This window comes from Mangifera indica, chromosome 1 (assembly GCF_011075055.1).
Source record: "Mangifera indica cultivar Alphonso chromosome 1, CATAS_Mindica_2.1, whole genome shotgun sequence".
Taxonomy (NCBI): domain Eukaryota; kingdom Viridiplantae; phylum Streptophyta; class Magnoliopsida; order Sapindales; family Anacardiaceae; genus Mangifera; species Mangifera indica.
Genome location: NC_058137.1, coordinates 7,344,796 through 7,372,575, shown reverse-complemented (window position 1 = coordinate 7,372,575; position 27,780 = coordinate 7,344,796). Strand labels below are relative to the sequence as shown.

The 27,780-nt window shown below is 33.6% G+C and overlaps 2 protein-coding genes across 2 annotated transcripts; both read left to right on the top strand.

Annotated features, from left to right (window-relative positions):
* The first annotated feature begins 2,848 nt into the window (after positions 1-2,848).
* Positions 2,849-11,251, top strand: LOC123220133 (zinc finger CCCH domain-containing protein 44-like). Its single transcript, XM_044642162.1, has 10 exons — positions 2,849-3,620; positions 3,862-3,941; positions 4,200-4,387; positions 5,342-6,299; positions 6,445-6,572; positions 7,060-7,119; positions 7,200-7,250; positions 7,474-7,544; positions 8,372-8,526; positions 8,621-11,251. Exons 1-10 carry the CDS (start codon positions 3,190-3,192, stop codon positions 10,378-10,380), a joined length of 3,882 nt encoding a protein of 1,293 aa, XP_044498097.1. The 5' UTR covers positions 2,849-3,189; the 3' UTR covers positions 10,381-11,251.
* A 2,670-nt stretch (positions 11,252-13,921) lies between these two features.
* On the top strand, positions 13,922-22,075 carry LOC123227664 (transmembrane and coiled-coil domain-containing protein 4-like). Its single transcript, XM_044652763.1, has 15 exons — positions 13,922-14,506; positions 15,197-15,278; positions 15,654-16,145; positions 16,536-16,704; positions 16,813-16,965; positions 17,741-17,838; positions 17,989-18,080; positions 19,520-19,590; positions 19,687-19,822; positions 20,325-20,384; positions 20,463-20,545; positions 20,632-20,708; positions 21,183-21,253; positions 21,576-21,633; positions 21,758-22,075. The coding sequence occupies exons 1-15, from the start codon at positions 14,280-14,282 to the stop codon at positions 21,878-21,880; spliced, it is 1,992 nt and encodes a 663-aa protein (XP_044508698.1). The 5' UTR covers positions 13,922-14,279; the 3' UTR covers positions 21,881-22,075.
* The last annotated feature ends 5,705 nt before the right edge of the window (positions 22,076-27,780 follow it).

The window sequence follows — 27,780 nt, the reverse complement described above, 5'->3', positions numbered from 1 at the left end:
AGTCTGGCTCTTTCCAGAATTTGCAGAAATCAAAAGGATCATTCCAGCAATTTTGCCGCCAAAACAGTGAAGTTTTCTGACTCTATTGATACTCTTGCTACAGGAGCATTTTGCCTTTATGTGCTCAGCAATGTTCCTCATGTCCCCAAATCCATTATCAAGGATTTTGTCGATATTTTGCCTTTGTAAATGTTGTATAGTTCTAACATTTGCTGTTCTTTCCAGCCTCTTGATACCTATCTTTGGTAGGTAAGCATTTTTTTGTATATAGGCGGTGTACTTTGATCTTGCTGCCCCTTTGAGGTGAGCCTAAGTTCTTCTTGGCCTTTGTTTAACGCCGTTTATTTTTTTTTATATATTCTTTTGCTTAAAAAAAAAAAGAAAAATAGAAATAGATTTGGCTGATTTGATGGGTGAGTGGGTGTGGTCCACGACAGGCACTCCATCTCCAGTCATTAGTTGATACTTGTTAGATCGACCTCCTGGGCAACTGCTATAGGCCGAATGCATAAAGCCTTTTATCTTAGGCCAAACATTAGATGACCCATCCTCCATTGTCTCTTATGGTGTTTGCTGGTAGGTATAAAATTCTTACGCCACAATGTCTATCTTTAAATCCCTTTTCACAAAAGTATATATTACCTACCCATCTTTTTCTTCTTCTTCTTCTTCTTCTAAGTAATTGTATCTCTCAATTCAATGACTACATTGTTGACCATCTGAATATGAAATGTTGATGATGTCCATTCATCATTTGACTACTCCCCCAACACAAATTACGCATTTTACTTATATAAGATTCGAGTCGAATATTACTTATGTTGAGATAGAAATACAATTATGATACGATACTTATTCTTTGGAAAAGTACTTTGATAGATACTGGTACAAAAACATTGTTAAATAGCCAATTTATCTATTGAAATCAAATAATGATTCAAAGATAAGGATTTGGGCGGTTCAAATATTAAAGAAGTTCAAACTTTGATAATGATAACACATAAACCAAAAATAGACCGATAATTGTTCCTTTCAAACTTGTGCCTCACACGCATCCACGTTAAACGCCTTTAAATTAGTTGGTCCGGTCCAGCTGAATTGACTTTCTACTTACACACAAATTCTTTTTTTTTTTTCTTTCTGTTTATATTTATTAAATAAATAAACCCAAAATTTCATAAATATGATAAAATTCGAACTCAAACCTTCATTTTAAAAGTTTTAATGCTCTATCAATTTTGTTAACTCTTGAGGTCTGCTTATACACAAAATCAATGGCAATAAAACCATGAAATAGCATATTGTTTTCTATCAAATATGTCAATTTGTTTTTTCTTTTTTAAAGGAACCTTGATATTTGTCCAAAAAAAACAAAGGAACCTAGATGTTGTCTAGCCAATTTGTGCAATTAGCACGTATTGGTTACAACAAATCCTACCATTTTTTACTGTATTTTTATTGGTTTTTGTGCTAAAAACTATTTGAGAGGGAGATGAGGTGTTAGTTATGGGGTTGACGACCTGTCAGAATGAATTACCAGAAAAAATGATAATTGTAAAGAGAGAATGAATTTTTCGGGGTGTAAGTGTAATGTTTTAAACTTTAAGGGGGATGACAATAACCCTAGGAACCTTAAATGATAGGGGTGAATAAGTAATTTTTTAAAATTAAGTTAAGAAACAATTTGTTATTTTTCACAATTATGGTCGAAAATAGGGATAAATTATAATTTCTTTAAATAAAATTTTAAAATAACAATTTTAAATCTGACAATAACAACAAAATTTAATAGATAGGTGGGTATTTGAATTTTTGAAAAATAAAGGGTAGGAACTTAGGAAAAGTGGAAACTTTGGGTGAGAATAAATCATTTGGCTTAAATGAAAATGTAAAAAATTTACAATAAAACCATATATACACATTTGAGTATACAAAATGAATACACAAAATGATGTGTTATCATATAATTAAATAATTTTTAATTATGAATAAAATAACGTATAATTATATGATGACATATCATCTATATACTCATCGTATATATTCAAAACGTATATATGTAACATTGCCTAAAATTGTATAACACTCTTCAAAAGATACTACTTTTCAACTCCCTCTTAATTTACTTGTTAAACTTTAAGGAGATGTTTGGTTTAGAAAATATTTTATTACCAAAACTAAAAAATTAATTTGAAGGTTAATTATCTTTAGAATTATTAAGTATAAATTATTATTCTGTTTAAATAAAATTTGATAAAAATGAATATGTATAAATAATTATTGTGTTTAATAAAATAATAATAGTATATTTTTTACTTATCTATCTTTGGTATAATTATTTTAAAATATTTTTTATATTATTTGTTATATTAATTAAAAATGAGATTATTTTTATTTTAAAAAATTAATTAATAAAAGATATATTATAATAAAATTACGATTATCTTAATAATTTTTTAATATAGATGGTAATTAAATTATATTACTGTCAATAATAAAAAATTATTAAGATATTTATCAACATTAATCAAAAGCATCTTAGACTCAAAAATTCAATTCAACTATATTCCTCTAGGTTGCTTCCGTTGCGCTCTCCCAATCCAAATAAAACGGTTGTCATGTCTCCGACAAAAGAAAAACCGATCCGACGGCCCGACATCGAACCGATCCAAGACCCAAAAAGTATGTAAAAAAAGAGAGTAGTTCGTACACATCATGCATTGAACAATTTAATTTATTTCAAAAAAGAAAGTGGGCCCCTGTAACTCAGTCGCTTTCCTTTCCTTGGTACTACCCACTACCCACGTGGTGGTAGTGAAGACAGAGCCATTAGACATTTTAGAGAATCAAGTTCAAACACTCAACAGTTGCTGCATTTGACGCATCTTCTTCCTTCTGGCTGTGCATTGAAGTAAAAAGTTAAATCAAATCATGTGTTAAAATAAAATCCAATAAGCTCTGATCAATTCTCTCTTTTTTGCTTTTTCTCTTCCAATCTTAACAAGACAACAACGTGTGTCATCCTCTTCTTTCTCTTTACTTACCAGCGCGCACAAACAATGTCTTCTCGCTCCATGTTCTTCTTTGCGGTACCAAAAAAATCTAGGGTTTTACGTCACTACTGAGTTCCTTGTTTTTTCAAGCTACAAAGTCCTTACCAAATTCTATTTTCTTTCTTTTTTGTTTCACATGGAGCTACAACGTTTGGAACAGTTAGATGGTCAGCCATTGGAAAGCGTTTCCACTTTGTACCAGACTAGTTTTCATGCAGAAATCCAGCTAGACGAAAAGTTTGAGAATAATTTAAAGGAAATCGAGCTAAACTGCGTCGATCAATGCGATCACATCCAGCAATTTAACCATACGCAGCTGGTCAAAGCTCCGGAGGGCGCAGTTGTCCAAGATACTGACTTGACAGTCAGAGATGATGGTGGTGGTATGGTCGATGTAGAGGTTAAGTTTGGCACAATGAGTAATCGGAAGCGGGGACGGCCTCCCAGAGCTAGTCCGGTCAAACCAAAAAAACTTCGGCCTCCGCCGTCGCAGAGGAGAAAGAAAGACGAGGAGGATGTTTGCTTTATTTGCTTCGATGGTGGTAGTCTGGTCATATGTGATCGCAGGTGAGTAATTAGTTGGCTTTCGTTTTTCTCATTTTTCTTGTTAAAAATTTTCTGAAATCTAAATTAGACTTGTTTCTTCAAAGAATGTAATTTGGTTCACCTGACTTACAAGCTGAAGATTTTTTTCCCTCACCCAACTAAAATTTTGTTTTATAGCATGATCATTATCTGGGCTCGAAGTTATATTTTGAATGTATGACGGTTGTTAATGTTTCTATTTTTGGTGTCCCTTGTAAATTAGGGGATGTCCTAAAGCGTACCATCCTTCTTGCATAAAGCGGGACGAGGCATTCTTTCGCTCTAGAGCTAAATGGACCTGCGGTATGTATTCAGTTTATTAATACGTAATTATTTCTCTCTCTATAGTTTTTGTTTGCCTGTATTATGCGCTTCGATTTATGTCTTTCTGTGTTTTCTTGAATGCTTGTTTATCAAGAAGTCACTTTCGCTTTTATATGTCTTTTTTTAGTTACAATTGTAGTCCCCTTATGTATCTTTTAGTAGTTTTTTTAAATTATTTTTTTACGGGAGTGTTGATTCTAGGATTTATTAATTTCCTTTCTGTGTCATGGATTTCAGGGTGGCATATCTGTAGTACCTGTCGGAAGGCTTCATATTATGTGTGTTATACATGTACCTATTCTTTATGCAAGGGATGCATTAAGGATGCTGATTACTTATGTGTAAGAGGGAACAAAGGACTTTGCGCAGCATGCATGAAAACTATCATGATGATGGAAGATACTGCTGCACTGAATCAGGAAACGGTATGTTTGATTCTGTCTTTTTTAGCTTGATAATATTCAAATAGAAGTTTACAGACCTTTGGAAAAAAAGGACCTGTTTTTTTGGATCTGTTCCACCTTGCCCTTGTTTGGGCTGCTATCATCATTCTTATTCAGTTATACCTAGTTTCCATTAGTAACTATAATAACTTATTTATTTATTTATTTTTTGGTTAGCTTAAAGTTGTAATTTAAGTTCAATAAAACTATGTGCACAAACAACAATATATCCCCATGTGATTGAATGTTGTTTTATCTTTAATTTTCAACTATTCAATCACATGATGACACATCATTGTTTGTGCATAAAGTTGTGCACATAACACTACTCATTTAAGTTTGGATTGCACTCTAGTGCCTTTTATTTGTCTTTTTGAAACACTGAACTTCTTTACAAGGTTGCTGTTATGGGGATTTAATTGAATGCTAGCAAATCCTAAATCTCTATGAATGGACTAAAAATAACTACACAGACAAACTCTGGATTTATGGTGGTTTACTATGAGAGTTACATCCACTTTGCTATTGCTTAATTTCACTGTGAAGAAGAAGAAAAAGTTATAAGAGTCTCTTGCAAACCTAACAGATTGGTTCTCTCTCTCTCTGAGCCTCTTGCGAGTGACTCTCATTCTCTAATTGTGGCCTCACCTTCTATTGTATTCATTTTCCTAGCTATAGGATTTAACCCCTTTTTATAGGTAATACATGGTACAAATAAAACCTCTTTTAATTCCTAATGCAAATTATGTTCCTATTCTTAATTGTATTTCTTAAAGAAAAACAATTCGACACAGAAACATATTAGGAAAACCCATGTCATAATAGAAAACTGATTTAACTTCAATTAGGCTTCACGATCCTAACAGTTGCCTTATTCATATAGTGGTTTTTTGTTGGCTCATTTCATTTTTTGTACTTTTCTTTTCCTTGGTTCAGGAGCAGGTGGATTTTGATGATAAAACTAGTTGGGAGTATCTATTTAAGTTGTATTGGGTGTGCTTGAAAGAGAAGCTGGATTTAAATTTGGATGAGCTTACTCAAGCTAAAAACCGTTGGAATGGACCTTCTGTTAACGGTCTTAAGGGCAAATGCTCTGTTGAAGTTGATAGATCCTCGAAGGGTGAATCCTCTGTTGATGTTACTGCACCTGCTATTAATAAAGACCCTAGTTCAGAAAATTCTTCTGGGAATGCAGAAGCAAATCACTCAAAAAGAAGAAAAACTGAGAATCTACTGGAGTTTCTTAACAGGCCAGACTCCCCTAATCCAGAAAAATTAGGTGGTGATGAAGGAATCTCTCCACATCAGGCCCCAAAATGGGCAACAGATATTCTCTTAGACTTTGTTGCTTTCATGAAAAATGGTGATATATCAAAGATAACCCCACCAGAAGTCCAGGGTCTTCTGCTGGAGTATGTGAAAAGAAACAATCTACGTGATCCTGATCAGCATTGTGTAGTTGTTTGTGATGCAAGACTATATGATTTGTTAGGAAGAGAAAGGTTGGATCATGTTCAAATGCTTGGTATTGTTGAGACACACATTTTTTATCCAAAGAATTCTCTGGCTTGTCACACAAGTATAGGAGTTACTGATGCCTGTGCTAGCCAGATGGAGATCGACACTAAAAATGAAAACCAGTTAATGTTGGCAAATGATAAGAGGCATATAACACATAAAATGGCTGGGAAGAAAGAATCTGTAGTTGATCCTAATGTATATGCAGCTATTGATGTGCACAACATCAACTTGATATACCTGAAACGTGGTTTTTCTGAGAACCTTATTGATGAGAGTGACAGATTTCAAGAGAAGGTTGTTGGATCAATAGTGCGGGTAAAAATAGATGGCACTGATCCAAATCAATATATGTATAGGCTTGTCAGAGTAACTGGTAAATTTTTATTGCTACAAAACATTCATTGCTAAGGTTCTTTTCAAAGTTAAGAGAAATATTAAAATTGTACTCTTTAATAATTTGTACATTGGAAAATGTTCATTGATACAAAATTGTAACTTTTGAAGGGTTTTGCGTACAGGTACAGGCAAGACAACTGAACCTTATGTAATTGGAGACAGAAAAACTGATTTAATGATTGAAGTTCAAGATTTGCAAAAGAGTTATTTGCTCCCAATTGATGCGATTTCAAATGAGGAGTTCTCTGAGGTGTTATAACTTATCCCTTGTATAGATCTTTTGCTTTCTTATTTATTACAAGAATGATGGTTTCTAAGTTCCCAAACATATTAGGCTCTGTATTTATGGAAAAGAACTTTCTACCTTTTTGAGGTTTTCTTTGAGTATGAGAAATAAAGTTGTTTTAAGCATCACCCTGCTATTAAAGAATCATGACATTGGAGTATTATGTGTGTAATGCTTAACTTGAAATTTTATCAGTTATAATTCACAGTTTATTTGTGACGTGAATCACATAATTGCATTTATATGACTTCTATTGTTATCATTTGCACATTTTATTTTTTTTGGCAGTCTAGTTAGATCTGTTATTTTTGGGGTATTGTTAGGTAGCTCACCATAGGAAAAATACTGCCAGGTTTTTACCATTTATTAGTAATTGCTATCTAGCCTCATCTTATTCCCCTCAGAGTACACTGGATTTCCATGCGTGTTGATGTTTGATTATGTTTCCCAGGATGAATGCAGACAGTTATACCAGAGTGTTAAATGTGGAATTACAAAACATTTTACAGTGGTAAGTTTGTATATGTTCACATATGCTTTGAGCTTGAATATTTGCATTGCCATTTCTGAAGGATGTGTGCATTCTTGTAGGGCGAGATTCTGGAGAGATCATTAAAATTACATTCACAGAGAATTGATGATGTAAGTTTTTTTGTAGTTAATACCAATGCATATGCGTGACTTATAATGCTAATGTGTGGCTTAGCTGGTTGTATGGAATTATTTACTTTTGGTGCTTTTCAATATTGATATGATTCTTTCTATTTTATATTTGTAGAAATCACTTAATTTAATTTTTGAATTTTCTTTTTTGTTTGTTTAATCATTTTTTATCTTTTTGTATTGTCCTGATTCTCCATTTTAGTTACTGGAAGAACTAAAACTGCAGCTTATACATCTTCGTGATCAAGCAAGTGAAAAGGGATGTAAAAGAGAATATCCTTTGTTACTAAATATTATTGTGACCTTCTGTTTGAGCTTTTCCATGCCTGTGAATTTTAAATGCAACTCAGTGAATGCCCTCGATGTCCTTGTATTTCAATAACCAAACACGTAATTATCTGTGTGCAAATTTGAAAAATATTTTTTAGCCAAAATACTAAAATCCCTTAGGTAAAACTTATCTACATAAAATCCATGGTAGTTTTTTTTTTTTTTTTTTGTCTATAAAACCTGGAAAATCGAGTATCCAAATTTCCTAAGTAAGTACTTAATTATAAATTTATGTTCCTATGTCTTTGAAGCATAAATTTTTATGTAGAGTGCATCACATGGCAAACAGTTGCTTATTTCAGAAGTTGATTAACCACAATTTCATGTATCTAGCAAAGATATTCTTTTGTAAAATCACAAGTGACAAGATATGATAAGTTGTGCTAAATTTTGCTTAATCATTCTAATGGTTGAAATTTTAAAAATAATGATTTAGAACTGAAAAAAATCTTTGAAACAATTTTCCAGCTTTATAAAATAACAAAGTTATATATTGAATATTATCTCTTTTTCACCAAACATTAACCATATACTTTTCTTGATCGCTCAAAGGGGGTGTATCTGGGAATAAAATGTCTTGTTGCCTCTTCAAAATTTGGAGAGTTGGCTCTCTTTCTTGTCGTATTTATTCTTTACCTCCTTGTCTGTTTTATGTTTCTTGTATCTCATGTTCTTGTAATGCAAGCTAGTTTGTTAAATTTGGATCTTATTTTTTATGTGCTATTGGAACTTGGTATAACATTATCTAGAATTCCTTGACAATGTTGCACTCTCAGAGAATGTGTAGAGAAGTTAGAGCTTTTGGACTCTCCTGATAATCACAACCGCAGGCTTCTTGGAGTGGTAGTAATACACATTGACCCAGACATGGATCCGAGTTGTGAATCTGAAGATGATGTTGGAGAGTTTGTTGAGAAGGAATCAGGTCTCTAGCATTCACATATTGATATGGAAGAATTAGTTTTAATTTATTTTCCTTCTTTTTAGTTTTAATGATAGTTCTGCTGGTATATTTGTAGTTAATCATGTGAGGCCAAGAAATCCTAAATCAGTTTCTGCGGTTGCTTGTGGAAAAGTTCTACCATCAAATTCTGTTGGTATTGTGCAACCCTCTGTGATTGAGACGGAGAAGACATGGTACTATGAGGACCCTAATGGAAAGAATCAGGGGCCATTTTCCATTGAGCAGCTGCGTGAATGGAATACTAGTGGACATTTTCTTGTTACTTTGAGAGTATGGAGGACAGATCAAAAGCAAGCTAACTCCATTCTTCTGACTGATGCTTTGAAGGGGGAATTTGATAAGACCATTGAAAGTCGAATGAATATTCGAAGTTGTGATCAACAGGGCCATGCTGATAAACAGTCCCTCAATGAGGGCATTACGGGCCCATCTTCTGGAGAAAACTGTTTGCTTCCACGCATTCATTGTGCTTCAAATGGCTGGGATTCAAACACTTCTTTTGTGGCTTTGTTGAATTCTCATGAGAAAGCAGATCAGACACCTCCTGAGAAGTCCCAGCTTGTGAAGGAAAATTGGGGATGTGAAATGCGCCCAGATGGTGTTGAGATCAGATCGGGCCAAGCATCTGGACTAAATTCAAGATCTTCACCGGTAGATATAAATGGCTGGGATAACACTGGTCTTGTCAATTTTGTGAAGTCTTTTGAGTTTATAGATCAGAATCAGGAGATTGACTTCTCTGATCTACCTGGCCCCAGCCCCAATCAGAGCTATGTGCAGGGTGAAGATTCTGAGATGAAAAAGCCTAGGTGGAGTACAGCATCCAGTCCAGTGGTTGGTGGACCAGAGCTACTGGAAGTGGCTGGTGAATTGAATGGGTCTTCCCCTTCTCTAGCAAAACCTATGCTTGAGAACAGGGAATCTGATCTTGTGGCGTCATCTATTGTAAAACAGATTAAAGTGCTGAGTGATCATGCTACTACACCAACTTCGGTGCCCAGTGACCATTCCTCTCTGTCCCACCCTGCAACTAATGCTGCTAGTTGGCAGCCAGAGTCTGTTGCTGAGCTTGAAGAATTCACAACTTGGTCTGAAGAGTCTGTGTCAGACCTGTTGGCGGAAGTTGATGAAGCAATGCGGTCGCTTAATGGGGTAGCATCTCCAACTTCACCTTTGCGCTGCTGTGCTCAAAGTGATTGTTTTAGCCCTCTGAGGGGTTTAAGCTCAAGAGTCGATGCAGGGAGAAGTGCTTCCTTGAGCTCCGTTAGTGATGTACAAATTGTTTCTGAGTCACCTGTGAACCAGGAGCCTAGTCAGGTATCTCAAGGTGATGTTGTTGATCCTCAAAAAAGTTCTGGTGGGCAATCTTCCACAATTAATAAAGTGGACACCCTGGAGGAAGTTACAAAGCCTAGTGATGATTCAGTTAATCAATGCAAAACAGCTTCAAACTTCTCGCCGCCTTTACCTCCTATGACAAGTTGGGAGATGGCTACCTTAGACACCACTTGGAGGCCTGAAACAGAAATTACAAATATCAGTGAGGGAGTGGTGCAGGGAATTGCAGACTTGGGATTTAGAGGATTATTTCAAGGAATTATGAATGATGATTACAGTCAATGTGGAAATCTAGGCATCTGGGGAAGCCAACCTAGGCATGGTGGCGACAGACTTTCTAGTCCAAGAGACTTTAATGTTGATGGCATGGATTCAAGTTTTAGTAGCGGCAAGCCAGCTTTTAACGGGCAGGCAGTGTATGATGATGGGAACGGAGGAGGATCTTTCAGACTAACGCCCAGGTCAGCAGGTTTGTAAATTTCATAAAACCAGACTTTACAAATTGGACATCCTGTAGTTACTTTCACCTTAGGATTCAACGGTCATTTGTGGCATTTAGTTTTGAAATTGTAGCTCATATTAGGAAAGGTTATATCATTAATGCACTAATTTGACCGGTACAAGTATATCAGTTAGTGAAGCAGCAGAACACCGAAGTCTATTTCGGGAAAGTTTTGGAGCTTAAAAGTAGCACATTCAAATTGTCATCACTCCTGATTGTAAAAAAGGCCTTCTGCTAAATATTTAATTGCTAGAAGTAATGAGTCTCTTAATAATAAGAACTCCTCTCAATTCCTTGCATGTTTCATGGAATGGAATGGACAAAATCCAATTTTGAGGGGTTTTGTAATCCAAGGGAGACGGCCTTTTCCTTTCTGTTAGCTCCAAATGTAAATCTGCAAGTGTATCTAGTTTTATTTGTTCCTCTTCCCACTCCAGAGCTGAAACTGGTGTCTTTAGGTTTGCTTAGTAGCGAGCACAAATTGTGATGGGTCGGGTACCATACAAAGTGAACCCATCGTGGTTCTGGGTTCAAGTTTGGGATATAGAATACAGTATTTTAATTACAAGTAATTTATATTTATGTATTTTGTTAGCATTATTGAGTTTATAAGGATTTTATTATTTTAAGTTTTTTGTTTTTTACGTAAATAATCTAGTAATAAAGTTGGATTGGGGGGGATCTGTAATTTGTTCATTAGATATTGTTGAAATGAAATTGGTTGTCTTATATATGTAAATGTATATGTCTATGATTCAACCTGTTGAGATATTAATCGTCCAAGTGGAGGACTATATTGTTAGTGTTGTTGGTTTTATAATACAAAGAGTAAATCACTTTTTTTCACCAAGTTTTGGCAAAACCATAAGTTCCCTTTGAATTTCTAAACTTCAGAAGCCCATCCAAACTGCATCTCTGTTAGAAAAAAATTAAAATGATAGACGAGCATGAATGTTGTTTTTCTTTCGAAAAAGGAAAAAATCATGTTGACTCTTGGATTGTCACACTGCAACTAGATGCCCGTCTGATTGCACCTAGTCAGATACGATGAAATTATATTTTTCTAGGTGTGATTTTGTTTGAATTGCATTTGCTTAATGATATCAATTTGGGCCTATGAAATCGTACATTTTTGGTTGTGATTTAGGCAAAATCACATTTAAAAATTAAGATTTAGTTGATATCAAATTAGAAAAAAGCCCATTATGCATGAAGTTGTCAATTAAGGTAGAATTGCACTTCTTAGGCTATTAACACAAACCCCATTGCGTGAAATAAATTATAGTTAATAAATTATAGGACATAATTTGTGTAATTTATTTCTTTGTTTGTGTTTAGTTTATCTTATTTAACTTTTTTGATTGTCTGGATTTTGTTAAATCCAGACATTGTCAGTCTGAGAGAGGAACATCATGGGGAGAGAAAGAGAGATCGGTCATTATTTGCCAAAAAATCGTAAATTTGAAACTCTAGGTAAGGGGAAAATGTTATTTTTCAAAACTTAATTTTAATGAGAAAATTATTAAGTTTTTTATTTAAGAGAGTAAAATTATATAAATTTTTATTTTTTTTAATATTATTGTTAAATAATGATTTTATCTTTAATTTAATTGAAAATTTAAAAAAAATTGATTTATATATAGGTGTTTGAATTTTTTAAAATTGGAAAGTGAAATTTTGAGATTTTACTAATTTTAAACTAACTAATTAATCATAATCGTTTAATGTTATTCACCACCATCACTTTGGTTTTCGTTTCTTTATAAATACATATATATAAGGCAAACCAACCAATTTATATATAAATTGGATCCGATCATAGATTAGTTTATAGTTGAATTGATTAAATTGACCGATACAATTCAGTTTTAATAACACTGTGGGCACACACATGCCAAAATAATGAAAGTTAAAGATTAATAAAGTTAAGTGTTTAATTCAGTCCTTTGATAGAAGGTTACAGATGAAGAGAAAGTGCATCCTAAATTTCTAACATATGATTAGAGTTGTTGGTTATTTTGGGTAAATAATTAAATTAAATTTATGAGGGGCTGAATTCAAAATTAATCCACAAAAATTTTGTTAAAACTTTGTATCCAATCAACTGGGATTGTACAAATTTGTCCCAATATATAAACAAGACTTTTGACTGAAATTGACCAATATATACAAATTTGTACAAACTTGTATGATAGAGATTTTGCATATTTTGTTAGGCATCAATGTTTGGAGGGTTAATTGATACGTATCACCAAGCCTTTTAGGTTATGGTAAATGTTAAAGACAGGTGAAAAAGTGAGAAGTAAAATGAAATTTTGGCAAGCATAATAGTGGGTAAAAATAATTTTACTAAACAATTTTTTATCTGAGGATATCAGGTAAGTGATAAATTTAGTGGGCCAAATAAATAAGGTAATTCAATGATATTTTACTTAGTCGCTAACACCCAGGAGGTTAATTATTAGATGTAATGGGTTTTTTTTGAAAGTTCATTAAATGTTAATATCTAGAGGTTAATTAACATTTTCTGTTCAACTTACTTAGGCAGTGATTCATGTAAAATGTAATCTTTTGGTATGTCTTGGAGGAAGGGTAAAATATAATTCTACTAAGTGAACTTTCATCTAAGGGGTAAATGTAACTTTAGTAGGTAATATTAGTGGTAAAAATGATACTTTGCTGTATGCTTACGTGTAAGGGGTAAATGATAATTTATAATATATGTTTACTTTACCATATGCTAATGTATAAAAGGTAAATGATATTTTACAATGTATGTGATATTTTATTTATAGTATCCTTTTTTTAGAGAATGGTTTTCACATTCACATTTTAACACACAGTCGTTTACTTTTTTTACCATGGATGTTTATTGTATACTCTTTTACAAATATTAAAAACTTTAACTCAAGAATAACTGTTTAATACTTAAAACGAACCTTTATTATCATCTCATAAATGTTTACTTAAGTTTTTTTATCACAATTATTTTGATATGAATGATTTTTAATAGATTCAAAATATAATTTAAATTGAACCAAATCTTATATTTTCAATTTTATTTAGTTTTGTTTGAAACCTATAATGCTTTGGTTTAAAATTTTTCCAAATCATTTTTTTATTTTGATTTGGTTTTGAAAATATTTTTAAATTATATTAAACGAGAGTGCATATACAATTTCCTACCAAATAAAAATATTAAAAAACCTCTAATTTCGTAAATAAAAATATAAAATTATATTTACTCTAATAATTTTAATAATAAAATTATATATATAATTTTATAAATAAATAATAATATATTATTATATAATTAAATATTATTTTATCTTTATAAGCAAATTTCATACCTATCATTTTGTAAAGTCAAACCTAAACGCAATAATTTTTTAATTTTTAACTATTTAAATATATAATAATATATTATTATTATATATAAAATATATATATATATATATATATATATATATATATATATATATATATATATATTAATGCCCCTTTTTTTTTCTCTTTTTCGATTTCCCTACTTTCATCACATTTTCCCAGAAATTTCACATCAATCATTCAAATGGAAAATAACAGCAAATTTTCATCTTCATGTCTGAATTTAGTGATGATTCTTCTCTGAATTAGTGTATTTTTAGTGGGGTTTTGATAATAAAATTATTGAAAGTGGGCGTTAGATAAAGTATATTAGGATTTTGTTAAGAGTTGGAAGGTTAGAGCGAAGATGGAGTCAAAATCTAATTACTTAAATGCTTGATTATTTTCCATATAAACCATGATATTTTATTTATTAATTATCCGCTTATGCTTAATTTAATTAGTACGACTTTTATTAACTGTCTCTTAATTAATCAAACATTTGCTGATGGCAACGACATCGTTTCTGTCGCCGACTCAGCGGTATGCGGCCGGCGCACTGTTCGCAATTGCTCTGCACCAGGCTCAGTGCCACCAGAGTCTTCAATTGGGCGTGCCCACAGAAGAAGATTCATCTGAGGACCGAACCAGTTGCAGTAGTAGCAGTGACTCGGTCTCTGAGGACCCTGAACTTTGGGTCCATGAAAATTCGGGTCTTCTCCGCCCCGTTTTCAGGTCATTCAGAGTCTTTTTGTTTTCACTTTCATTCATTGTAATTGACAATCTCTATAAAAATCATAAAGGATAGTAGAATTGGAATTGATACACAATTTCCTTATATTCATTTAGTTTTGCGAATTTATATGAGTTGTAGCCAACTTCTGGGAGCACATATTATGCGAATTCTGCATTGACTCAACTTCCAATTTGAAAATTTGATAGTATTATTTTATTTTTATAATTATCTTATACTTATAATTAATAGTGTCATTGATAAATTGATTTTAAAATTGACATTGTCTTGATTAATGATCATTGTGTGTCAGTTAGCACCTTAATGTTCATTTAATAATTGACGGTAATTTGGGGAATAATTTAGCATAAGATTTTTGTGCCTGAATTCATTCAGGATCCATACTGTTTAGATGAAGTCTACTTTTTCACCGCCCTTCTTCATATAAAATTGGCCTTTTTGTGTGTAAACTACAGGTTTGTGAATATGAGGACTATTGATTGGCAATCTACATTTGACATTTAGATTGTAATTTGTTCTGGTCTAATGATTTAGAGCTTATAGCAGAAGGTTCAGTAATGATGGCTGATTGCAAAGAATGATGTTCAGCTATCTTTAGTCTTCATATAAATGTTAGTTTAGAAGTATTTTCTTCTGTTTTCAAGTTTTTTGTTAACCTTGTTTTTACACAGTTTTCTGGAGATTGATTCAGCAGCATGGCTTGGACTGGAGGAATCAGCTGGATCTTGTCCTGCTCAGAATCTTGTTGGAGCTGTATGTTCTTTTGTCTTGCGTATAATTCTGTGTGGGACTTGTCATGTAATTTAGGTTGTAATCATGTCCAGTTTAATGGTTTAAAAAAGAGAACTGTACATTTAAAATAAGTTTGTGGATCAAGTAGTGACCAAAATGGTTATATGTACTTTTAGTAGAAATAAAGAATTCAACATAGCCTTTGAGTTCAGTTAGTGAAAGGTTTACATAATAGCTTCAGGGAATCAGATAACTTTCATGTAATTTACTGCTTTGTTGTTTTTTCTTTTCTCTCCCAACCCCTTGATCTTTCTTTTAGATTCTTTAATTCACGTGCTTAAAATTTTATTTTGATTCCATCCTGATTAAATACTATGAATGTGAATCTTGTCACAGTTTTTGAAGTTGCTCTCTTTAGAAAGTGATGATAGTCCTTCCCAGAGTTTAGATCAGGAATTAGCCTTGGCAAAAGCTGTTGATGTTACAGCATGCAGCCTAGAGACAAATTTGGAATATTCCAAGTCCAAGAAAGAGAGACATCAAGAATATGAAATTGAATGTCACGAGAAATTTTCCACTGCTGAATTGCAGTCACACTCTGAATTGGTGAATGTGTGCATGGCCACTGTGCAGGATACAGAGAGTAATATGTCTGAAGGTGCTCCTTGTGTTTCTGGCAGTATTATTGACGAGAGACCCATTGAAGAGGTTACAAACCTCAGTTATCAGAGGAAAGTTACAGTTCTTTATGAACTTCTGTCAGCTTGTCTGGCAGATGCACCTGAAGATTGCAAAAAAATAAACCGGCGAAGAAAGGGCTATGATGCTCGACATCGTGTAACTCTTAGATTGCTGGCAGCATGGTTTGATATTAATTGGATAAAAATGGTATGTACACTGGGCATCCTTATCAGCTGCCTTGAAAGTCTTACACCAGCTGTGTATCAATTTCTCCTACTATTGGTACCAAAAATATTGATAGTGTGACTTTTGTTCATTGAAGTACTTATATTCATATATTTTTATGCCAGCAGTCCATAATCGTATTTGATAAAAAAAAGGGTTTCTGCACTCTTGAACATTTAGAAAGATATTATCCCAAACTTTGTGCAAATCCCCCTCTGTTGCATGCCCTTCTTTATATAGTTGTTTGCTCTATCTGGAAGGAACACACAGTTTCTGTGTCCAGTGTTTCCTCTGCATGGGTGCTCAAGGATGTATTAACTTGAAATATTATGTTTATGCATTCTTCTCATTAACGTAGCTTCTATATTCTAGGAAGCTGTGGAGATGTTGGTTGCTTGCTCTGCAATGGCTATGAGAAAAACAGAAGAATCAAAGGAAGAAGAAGCCAAATCACCAAAAAGTAAATGGGCTAAATGGAAGCGTGGTGGTATCATTGGTGCTGCTGCATTAGCTGGAGGAACCTTGATGGCAATAACTGGTGGTATTTAAACATCTGTGAATTTTGAAAGTGTAGTAATTTCCATATTAAACAATTTTCTCATAGCTTTGACAACATGGAATTTTCACTTCACATTTTATTGTTAAACAGGATTAGCTGCTCCAGCGATTGCTGCTGGATTTGGTGCTCTAGCTCCAACATTGGGCACTCTCATCCCTGTTATTGGAGCAAGTGGGTTTGCTGCAGTTGCTAGTGCTGCTGGAACTGTTGCTGGTTCTGTTGCTGTTGCTGCATCATTTGGAGGTGAGTGATTAATTACATTCCTTAGGAGAATCTTTTAGAATTTCCTTGCCCAACCTTATCATTTCTTTTTTCTCAGTAAGGACAGACAAACACATTTACATGTATTTGTGTCAGGCGTTCATATGATGTTGAAAAAGTCTGTTTTAGATTTTGCACATGTTCAAATTGTGTTTGAATTGTTACATGGTGTATTACACACAGTTCCACATCTTCCCTTATTGACAAACATGAAATAAGTTCCTCCTCCAGAGTTGGTATAAGGATTAGGTCCCTTGATTTCTTGCTATTGCAAGAAATATAGTCAACTAGATTAACCCATTGAGGACCTATGCTTCTTAGTTATGTACAAGTTGAAGATGTGCTTGATTTTCTTTCCAATTGTGCTCCTGAGGGTTTCTGGTGTTACCTATTTAATGGCTAGTGCGTGATAAATAAAAATATTTTTGCTTTAAATGGTTCCATATAATAAATTCTTTATATACGTTTGATAGATAATTTCATGATTATTTAGACAAATTTCAATGTTCATCTTTTATGCATTTGATTGGTTTTTGAGTGAGAGAATACTAATTTTCGTCATAGTTAACCATATTCTTCACTTCAAGAATTCAAGGTAATGCTCGTTTACTTATCTCTTTGTCCTAAAAATTAGTGCGGGCAATCTTTTCTTTCTTTTTATGAAGAAAATTTTCAATTCTGCCTTTGCCTCTGCTTGAAAAATGAGTTGTTTGTGACGAAAAACCTTTTTGTTTATTGTTCTGCACAATGCCACCAGCTGCTGGAGCTGGACTTACAGGGAGTAAAATGGCTAGGAGAACTGGAAGTGTTGATGAATTTGAATTCAAACCTCTCGGGGAGAGCAGTAATCAAGGGGTGAGTATATATCATTTCTTATTTCTTTTTGGGCTTTTCTCATTTTATGATCTCTTTCTTTCTCTTCACCTATGTGCCTTTCAGTAATGATATTTGTATATGTTTAATTGAATATTCCAAACTTTTGTTGTAATTCAACTTCTCTGCCAGCGGCTAGCAGTTGAAATCTTGATCTCTGGATTAGTTTTTAATGAGAAAGATTTTATAAGGCCTTGGGAAGGAAAAATTGACAATTTGGAGAGGTATAGACTTTTTACCACTTTCCACTTGCTGGAAATTCCTTCTCTTCAGTTTTCTTTTTCCATCTGAATTATACAAGAAATAAGTTGATTCTTTCACATTTTAAGCATTTAGTTATTATTGCCACTTTTTGTGGGATATGGTTTTGTAAATTTAGTACACACACACACACACATACACATAATATTCTGATACGAACCTTAGGAGTACCACACCTCAAAAGCTAGCTATTGAGATGGGAGAGCCCAAAGCCATATAAACCCCACACTAGTTGCCCATACTTTCCAATGTGGGATCCAAGTCCCATACCTTACACTTGGGATCCTAACATATTCATTTAAGTTATTTGTCATATAAAGATTTATCCCACTTGGAGAGACCCTCAAACACAACCAAAATCAACTCACAGTCCCTAACCACTTAAGATGAATAAAAGAAATAGACTTCTCTTTGATGTCTTTTGAGACAGAAGCTCAAAGAGATTACAATAACTTCATCTTGTCCCATTAAATCCTCATTTCTTTCCTCAAATGGGCTTCAAAATCTTTTAATTATGTTCACCTTACATTACCAACAAAAGATGATGAAGCACTCTCTTTGAAGAGTCTTGACCATTTTTCCCTTTCTAAATAAAGTAAAATTCTTTAGAACTAAATCGAAACAGGGTCTAGGAATAACCAACCAAGATTCTACAAACTTTAGCCCATATCAAAGAAGCCTGGGGATAAAGAAGGAAAAAATATTCAAAGGATTCTGTGTGTTTTTGCACGTAACTCTGGCGGGGGGTGAGGCACATTTGATGGTACTTCAATTGGAGAATGTCTTAGGTATTGAGTGCCCCTTTTGAAAACAAGTCAGAGGAGCTTTTTGCCTGCTAATCTCAATTGAATTGTTTAAAATCCAGTGGAGGATTTTCTTTCCAAGACATCTGAGAGAAGGATCTGCCAGTAATTAACCTGAAGAGTCAAGCTTCCATTATCATTTCTCTCTGGGCTCATTAATAGAACATTTTCAAATGCCTTTGGAAGTTTAAATTCTACTTTCATGTGAGGAACAATAGTCAAGAGGCATAAGTAGTGACTTGCATTTATTCAAGCTAAAATCCCCAAGCCATTTATCTTCCTAAAAACAATTGTCCTTGCCATTTCCAACCTATAAAATAATGACAAAGTTGAACGTTGAATATTCCTTAGAAATGGGTTTCTAAGGTGTAATTAGCATAACCTAAACAATTATGTCTTGAGAAATAATAAAATGTTGAGTCAGGGTAACATTCTTTAATTTCTTAACATTCTGACTCTGTGTTTCTTGTATTTCCATTTTGTTTATCTCAATTGATGTGTTTGCTAGTTCTTTTATTTAAACATATGTGCTCATGGTTTGTGAAACTGAGAAATGAATTTGAGAAAGTGAATGTCTACTGAAGCCAATAAATTTTTAGGTATGCACTGCAGTGGGAGTCCAAAACTCTAATTGCAGTGAGCACTGCAATTCAGGATTGGCTTACTTCAAGTAATTGCTTGGAACCTCATCTTGCTATTATGTCTCTAAATTAATGCAATTGTGAACATTTTTCTAACAATTTACTGATTCCTTCTGCTGCTGTAGGCATCACCTTGGGGTTAATGAAGCAAGGTGCAATGATGACTGTATTAAACTCACTATTAGTAGCATTGGCTTGGCCAGCAACTTTAGTTTTAGCGGCTGATCTTATAGATAGCAAATGGACAATTGCTGTGAACAGGTTATCTCTTGTCTTGACTGTAAGCTGACTATTTTAGTTGGGAAGAAGGGGAAATTTACAAGAATTCGGAAACTGGTTAAAAGATGCAGGAAGTAATGAAGAATTATAAGCAGTTGAGAATAATTATGCATTTTTATATGATAATGATTTTTAATGTAATGTTGAATATGGAACAATTTACAACAAATCATGAGTTATAACCCCATCACATTTAAGCATTTAACTTTTTCGGGTTCTTATGGAATAAAAACTATGAAAAGAAATGGATTGCTTTTCAGTTTTTGGGGATAAATTTTTGGAGAATGCCATTGTTATATAACTTCCTGTTCTGGGATACAAGTTCCTTTTATCAGGCTGCCTGAACATTTGAACTGTGAATACTGAAGGGACTTTGGCTGATGTGGGCTAGGAAATTCAGTACTGGACTGTCTGTAACTAGTTTTTTCTTGTAGTATCCCTTGTAAGTATTAACTAGATCTTTTTCTTCCCTGCTATTTTCTAGGTCAGACAAAGCAGGAAGGCTGCTAGCTGAGGTGCTACTGAAAGGTCTGCAAGGGAACAGGTATGCTAACCTAAAGTTATTGGTTTTCCAGTCCGGTGCCTCGAAATTTCTAACAGACTTCTTTGACGAATGTTCCAGGCCTGTGACCCTTATAGGTTACTCACTTGGAGCGCGTGTAATATTTAAGTGTCTTGAACATTTGGCCAAGACTGAATGCACTGGTAATAAATTGTATTACAGTTGGACTACGTAAGAGTTATGAATTTAGTATAATGATCCTGATGCATTTGTTATTAATGTTGGCCAGCTGGAATTGTAGAACGAGTTGTTCTTCTTGGAGCACCCATCTCAATTAAAAATCAGAACTGGGAAGCTGTACGAAAGGTGATTGCAGTTTTTATACTAAAAGCATCTTGAAAGCAAATTTCCCATAAATATATAGTATTCTTACCGTGTATCAATGTTTTCTAACCTATACTGAACATTGACCTAGTAAAAGGTTTGGTTTGGGTCAATTGGCAGTCGGACTGGTTTTACCGATGGTCGGATTGGTGTACTGCTTAAATAATTATTAAACATATAAAACAATTTTGCTATATTAATTATTAAATATAAAACTGGATTATGTTTAACTAAAATTGAATTTGGTTTGGTGGTCAATTGTTCATCTTTGGTTGCCAAAGTGGCAAAATTTTACAAAAAAATTCAAAATAAGTTAAATAACTCAGACTTATAATCAATTGAAAATCAGTCTGGTGGTAAAAGATATCAGTGTATGTGTTTGACTGGAGTGGTTTTTAAACCACTGCCATGTACATTATTCTAGGTTTTTCTCTGGTAATTCCTTCTGTTTTGTAGATGGTGGCTGGAAGATTTGTTAATGCTTATTCCACAAATGATTGGATGCTTGGAGTTGCTTTCCGTGCAAGGTATGCATGATAAACAATGAGATGGGAGAAAATGTGAGGATAATAAATGTTTGGACTTCTGTGATCACTGGGAGGGGCAATCTAGATAGCTATGTTGTTTATTTTATTGCTAAATTCCCAGAGTTTCCTGCCAATATCCAAGAAAAATGATTGGGTGTTTTAAAAATCCAATTAGAAAGATCATTGGTATCCAATGTCCCATTGTTTGTAGTAGTATGTTGCAGCTTTGTTTCCTCGGTAAAATAACAATTGGTTGCTTTGTAAGAAAATGTACAATTATCAAGTGATTTACTTCCTAAAAACTAACAATTATTGTGAACAGTTTACTCTCACAAGGATTAGCTGGAATTCAACCAATTAATATTCCTGGAATTGAGAATGTAAGTTGTTCCAGTTTTTTCTCTCAACTTTTTCGTGCCATGTGTTTGTGTATGCAGATTGCTTGGGATCTATTTAGTGTGCTGATGTTTTACCCATGGTAACTAATATGTTTTAGCTCTGCAGGTTGATGTAACCCATCTGGTTGAAGGCCATTCTTCTTATCTTTGGGCAACGCAGCAGATCCTGGATCGTCTTGAACTGGATACTTGTTATCCTGTTTTTAGAAATGACCTTGACAAAAAGTAGAGTTGCTTTCGACCATTACTGCCTCGTCTGGGTTGAGTATGGGGCATTGGTTGTGGAAGTGGCGCAATGGCCGTCCACAACTCGAAGCTCATTCTAATATTGAGTTCATTGGAAAATTGATGTAATTGTATCTGTTATATTTACAGTGAGTTAACCCATTGATAGATGGTGGAGATCTTTGATCCTTTGGTGTCCCACCTGTCTCAACAATTAGTTAAAACAATTTGTAAATTTTTTTTATAAATTTGTTAAAATGGCGAAAAAAAAAAAAAACTTTGAAGCTAAATAAGATATTGTCTTCCAATTTTTATTAAATATAATTTTATTTTTAATTTATATTAATTAAAATTAATTGTCCTTGGCAATAATTTTTTACAATAAAGTCAATTAAAATTGCATTCATCAGTGTGATTCTCAATTTTGTAAGTGATGGATGTTGGTTTTTTATATTTATTAAGGGAATGAAAAAAGAAAGGGAAAAGACAAAAAATAAAGTATTAATCTTAAACAAATAATTGTTTATATTATTTAAAGTGTTAGTGATATTAATATTATTAAAATATTTAGATAAAATAATATAAATATCATTTAACTCTTGAACAAGCACTTGATTTTGATATACGGGTGAAAAATTAATTTTTTTCAAATTTAAAATATAAGAATTTGTTATTTAGTCAACCCTTTAGGTGGAAAATAGTCATTTGGCCTAATAAAATTAGTCAAATGAGGGATTTATACGGTTGTGTATTATGTCTTGCTAAAAGCTGCTATTGGCTTGGGAACAAACCATTCTTGCTAAAGCTTAGATGTCATTTGGGTAGTAATAATCCATAGCTTGAAGACACAGCCTATAGGACATTTTTCTAGATTGTACATATCATATAGTGAAATCCCTTTATTATTAAATTCTGACAAAAGACGGGTTAATAGTATATCAAAACTCTAACCATAATTGGTTATCATATCTATGATTAATATATTTAGATATGTCACTACAAATCATTTTTCGTGTGACTTTCTTTATACCATAGTAAGAGATTTCTATTTTTAATATTTATTGATATTCGTTTGAGACCTTAAAATCAAATTATTTCAAGTTGACAAATTCTTTTATGATTATCACTTTTTTATGCATTGGAACAACATGTGATTAGGCTTATTGTATGCGACATGAATACCCCGATACTTATACACTATATGAAACATATGTATTTATATTAGATCAAACTGTGACATCTCATGTTTATGAATCAATCATACACTAGTATGATCTTACAACAAATGATTGATTATATTTTAAATGTCCATGTAATTCATCAAAATGGTCATATTTGAAAAATAGTTCATTAACCATTATTTCACACTAATACCTTAATGATATGATTTTCATACTCATTCAGATTAATATCATTTTATGATAATCAACGAAAGCATTCAACAGAGTTATTATGCGATGTCATTGTCCAATTGACATCATGTACGTCGTTTACTCTTTGATGATTTGATCTTCCAAAAATTTGTATCATCCGAATGATGCACATGCACATAATATATTTTATTAATATAAATTATTTATACAAGATAGAATATCTTAAAACTGGTAATATGATTGGTTCTTAGTACATTCACCACTAATAATGCCTAAATTGCAAAGTACAATACCGCCAAGAAACAATCCTTAACTAGCAAGGAACTGGATGAAAGGAGGCCAAAGGCCTTTCCTTCCGGCAATGTGAAGTATGCCTTCGAGCATAAGTGTAAGAAGAAGCAACTCTACACACTTCAACTACAAGTTGACACAAGAGAGGAAGAGGTAATGGCAAAAGGCCAGAAGAGGAACCTAGCTTGATGCACCTCTTCTTGAATGCACTCAATGGAACTGTAGGGCCAAGGGTGATGAGATTGAATAAGGTACATTGAAGGAGACCTATCTTTATCCTAGTTGATTCAAGTAGTACTCACAGTTCTCTTAATGAGAAGGTTGCTCTAAAATTGGGTTGTGTAATGATAACTGTGGAGGGAACCAAGGTCATGGTAGATAATGGACAACAACTGCAGCGTGACAAGTTGTGTGAGGGCTTTGAGTGGAAGGTTTAGGGACAAAGGTTCAGTGTTGATGCCTATTACCACTCGATAATTATGACCTGATTTTAGGTGCCAAGTGGCTGCTAACCTTAGGTGATATCTTATAGAATATAGAAAAACTTCCTAGGGTATTTACACAAAAGGGACAACAGAGAATATTACAAAGCCATAAGGGTAGTGAGCTTATCCATTATTAGTGAAACCAAACTGCTGAATTTATTGAGAAGAGATCAAAATATGGATTCAGTCCAACTAGTCATGGAACAGTAAGGAATAGAGTTAGCAATCTTACACACTATTGGGGAGGTAACTAAGGGAGAATGGCTAGAGTTGGAGCTTCTCCTATAACAATTTTAGGATGCCTTTAGTGAACAGAATGAGCTACCTGCTCCAAGAAATTAGGATCACCAAATTATATTCAAGGCTGATGCTAAACCAGTGACCTTGAGACCATTCAAATATAGCAGCTTTCAAAAGGATGTTATTGAGAGAATGGAGAGAGAAATGCTGGAATCAGTGGTCATCAAAATAGCAGTAATCTTTACTCCAATCTAGTGGTTTTGGTGAAAAAATAAATATGGTTCCTGGAGGTTATGTACAGATTATAGAAGCCTGAATAAGTCTACTATTAAAAATAAATATCCTATTCTTATGGTGGAGGAGTTATTAGATGAGTTAGGATGGGCAAAAGTGTTCTCCAAAATTGACTTGAAATCAAACTACTGGCAAATAAGGATGCATCAAGATTTTATAGAGAAAACATCATTTAAAACTCATAAGACCCACTATGAGTTTGCTGTCATGCCCTTTGGGTTAACTAATGCACCCTCTACATTCCAAGACTTAATGAAATTTGTCTTTAAAGCCAATCTAAGGAGGTTTGTGTTGATGTTTTTCATTTTTCATAATATATTGATTTGTAGCAGGTTGAACATCTCAAGCATTTGAAGTTAGTGTTAAAACTATTAAAGGATAACAAGCTGGTCGCCAGAAGTAAGTGCTCCTTTGGATGTGTTCAAATTTCCTATCTAAGGCACATCATCTTAACACAAGTGTAAGAACTAGCCCAAATTAGAATAAGGTAGTGGAAGAGTGGCCTGTGCCAAGGATAGTTAAACGATTAAGGGGTTTCCTTGGTCTGACTAAATATTATAGAAAGTTTGTAGAAGGCTATAGGAATATAGCAAGGCCACGGTTGAAAACTGATGCCTTCCAATGGAGTTGCACAGCTCAAGAGCAATTTGAGAGACTCAAGGAGGCTATGATTATCAGCACCTATTCAAGGTTAATACAATTGTTTGTGATATGGTCATAACAATTTTAGGCTTAACCAATGGAGCTACTCTTGACAATTAATTGTCAAACTTTTAATGGTATGCAACAATTATGAGCACATCTTGATTTTAGCGTCTCTTGTAGGTCTTAGATTTTAATGTCATAAATGACTAGTACATTTATCAAAAGTTATGAAAATTTTAATTCTTATAAAATCATAACACACCTTATCATTCTTACGTTATTTTATATACTTAAGTTGTTTACCCATTTTCTTTTAGGATTGGGTAATCTCTGTTGAGATGATCGACCATTTTTTGATATTACATCATATATTTTATATCAATCTTTTTTGTGAGTTAGAACTTAGTTGAGTTCTAGTACCCTTCTTTTGAATTTTCTAGAGAATAATGTCTAAAAGAATCTTCTAGAATAAATTTTAAAACCTGTTTGGTATTAGAAGGACAATATTTTTAAGTTTTCTTTTGAATATTACATAAGAAAATCTATTTAACATATGGTTCAACTAACTCAGATTAATTTCTTAACATTAGTGTCACTACCATTGTTAAATGAGTCATTGGACTTCAATCCAATGTGTACAAGGCACCTGAAAGATCTCCATTTCATCTTATATTTTTAGTTTTCTAAATCCTTCATTACTTGTTTGTGTTTGTTTGTCATGAATATGTGGGTGGGTGAGGTCATGTCGTTAAGCATGACCGTGTGTGTGTGTTTTGAAATGCCTGATTTATATGTTAATTTGGTATAAGTAGTCTCAATATCTAGTGTATGTTGCTGCAAATGGCCTTAAATATTGTAGCGGTTGAAGGTGCTTAGTTTATAGTAAGCCACATACTTCTTAATGCCTGTCGAATAGCACAGATAACATGCATTGACCACCATTGTTTCTGAAGATGTTGCTGTGTGTGTGTATGTATGTTAACAAAAAGATCAGTGGAATCAAGATAAACATATTGATAAAGGGGAAAGAGGATTAACTCAACTCGGAAAAAAATTGCAATCATACAATAAATGTACGCCATATAGCTTTGAAACATGGGACTCTCCCAAAGTTATGAAGGCGTTCTTGATGACTACCTGAAGATGTCGGTATATATGGTTGCTGCCTCTTTTGGTTATTATTGTTAGGCCAAAAGACTTAGTCCCACCCAAGGTAGAGTGAAACCCAAAACTCCCACTCTCTAACTTTAAAAAATTCAAACATCCACTCATAAATAAATTTTTGTTAAAAATTTCAGTTAAAATTAGGGTAAAATCATCATTTAATAAAAAATTTAAGTTTCATTATTTTTTCTCCTCAAGTTTAAAAAACTTATAATTTTCCCTCAACCAAAAGTTTGAAAACTGACAAATACCTCCTTAGAATTGTTCCTCTCATCTTTGATGCCGATTAGCGATCTTTGATCGTTGGCCATTCTGTCTCCCGTTTTATCTTTCCCTCCAATCTTTCTCCCTTGTCTCTTTGATGGTATTCGGTCGAGACAAAGACGACACATCTTTGTCTTAGACCAAGACCGTTTGTTTTCATCTAAGACGAAGATGATTTGGTCTTCATCTCGACTGATGACAATTGGAGAGTCAAGGGAGAGAGACTGAGGGGAGAGATAAGATAGGAGGAAGGATGACCGACGGCCAAAGACCACCAATCAGCGTTAGACAGGAGAGGAACAAACTCTAAGAGGGTATTTGTCACTTTTCAAACTTTGGGTTGGGGGGAAATTATGAGATTTTTAAACTTGAAGAAAAAAAGTAATAAAACTTTAAATTTTTATTAAATAACGGTTTTATCCTTATCTTTAACAAAAATTTTTAACATAAATTTGTTTATGGATGAGTGTTTGAATTTTTGAAAGTTGGAGGGTAAGAGTTTGGGTCTTCACTATAACTTGGGGGGAATAGGTCTTTTGGTCCTTATCGTAATCATCTTCTTGGTGAAGTTTTGCTTATGTTTTTCATGTCCAAATTGGTACTTGAATCAATCAGTCTACTACTTTGTACTAGGATAATACAACAGGTTTTTTTTTTATTTGGTGAGAAATTGTTCGCAAGAGAGCTTTTCACCTGTTGTAATCTACTTCAACTTTGGGCTTTGTTTTGTTGAAGATATCCAAGAACGCATCAAGTCATAATTGTATAGTAAACCAGCTCATCAATCACAGTGATTGTGGTGGGAAAAAAGGCAAGAACTGTATGAAGAATATGATGAATGGATGATAGTAAACCAGCGCAACAAGAATGGATGATATGTAAAGGCAAGAACTGTATGAAGAGTAGTGGTTGCAGGTTGTTCTTGTGGGAAGTTGCTTGACGTTGTAGTCATGTGGGGATTTTGATGAGAAAAAGTCTTTGTAATAAGATTCTCCCCAACAGGAGGTTAGGAAGATAATTAAGAGTGCTTGTTCTTGCAAAATCAGCTATGAGAGTTATGAGTTTGCTGGGATGTGATCACTGTTTATAGAGGAGATCAAATATATTATCAAGTAGTGGAGCAGAACCAAGGCTTGAGGACGACTCAT

Excerpts from the sequence above, each read along its gene's own strand:
- LOC123227664 (XM_044652763.1), top strand. The coding sequence starts at position 14,280 with ATGGCAACGACATCGTTTCTGTCGCCGACTCAGCGGTATGCGGCCGGC. Across the intron at positions 15,279-15,653 it reads CTCAGAATCTTGTTGGAGCT|TTTTTGAAGTTGCTCTCTTT; the intron begins GTATGTTCTTTT and ends ATCTTGTCACAG. Across the intron at positions 19,823-20,324 it reads TGGACAATTGCTGTGAACAG|GTCAGACAAAGCAGGAAGGC; the intron begins GTTATCTCTTGT and ends GCTATTTTCTAG.
- LOC123220133 (XM_044642162.1), top strand. The coding sequence starts at position 3,190 with ATGGAGCTACAACGTTTGGAACAGTTAGATGGTCAGCCATTGGAAAGC. Across the intron at positions 3,942-4,199 it reads TAGAGCTAAATGGACCTGCG|GGTGGCATATCTGTAGTACC; the intron begins GTATGTATTCAG and ends CATGGATTTCAG. Across the intron at positions 6,573-7,059 it reads CAAATGAGGAGTTCTCTGAG|GATGAATGCAGACAGTTATA; the intron begins GTGTTATAACTT and ends TATGTTTCCCAG.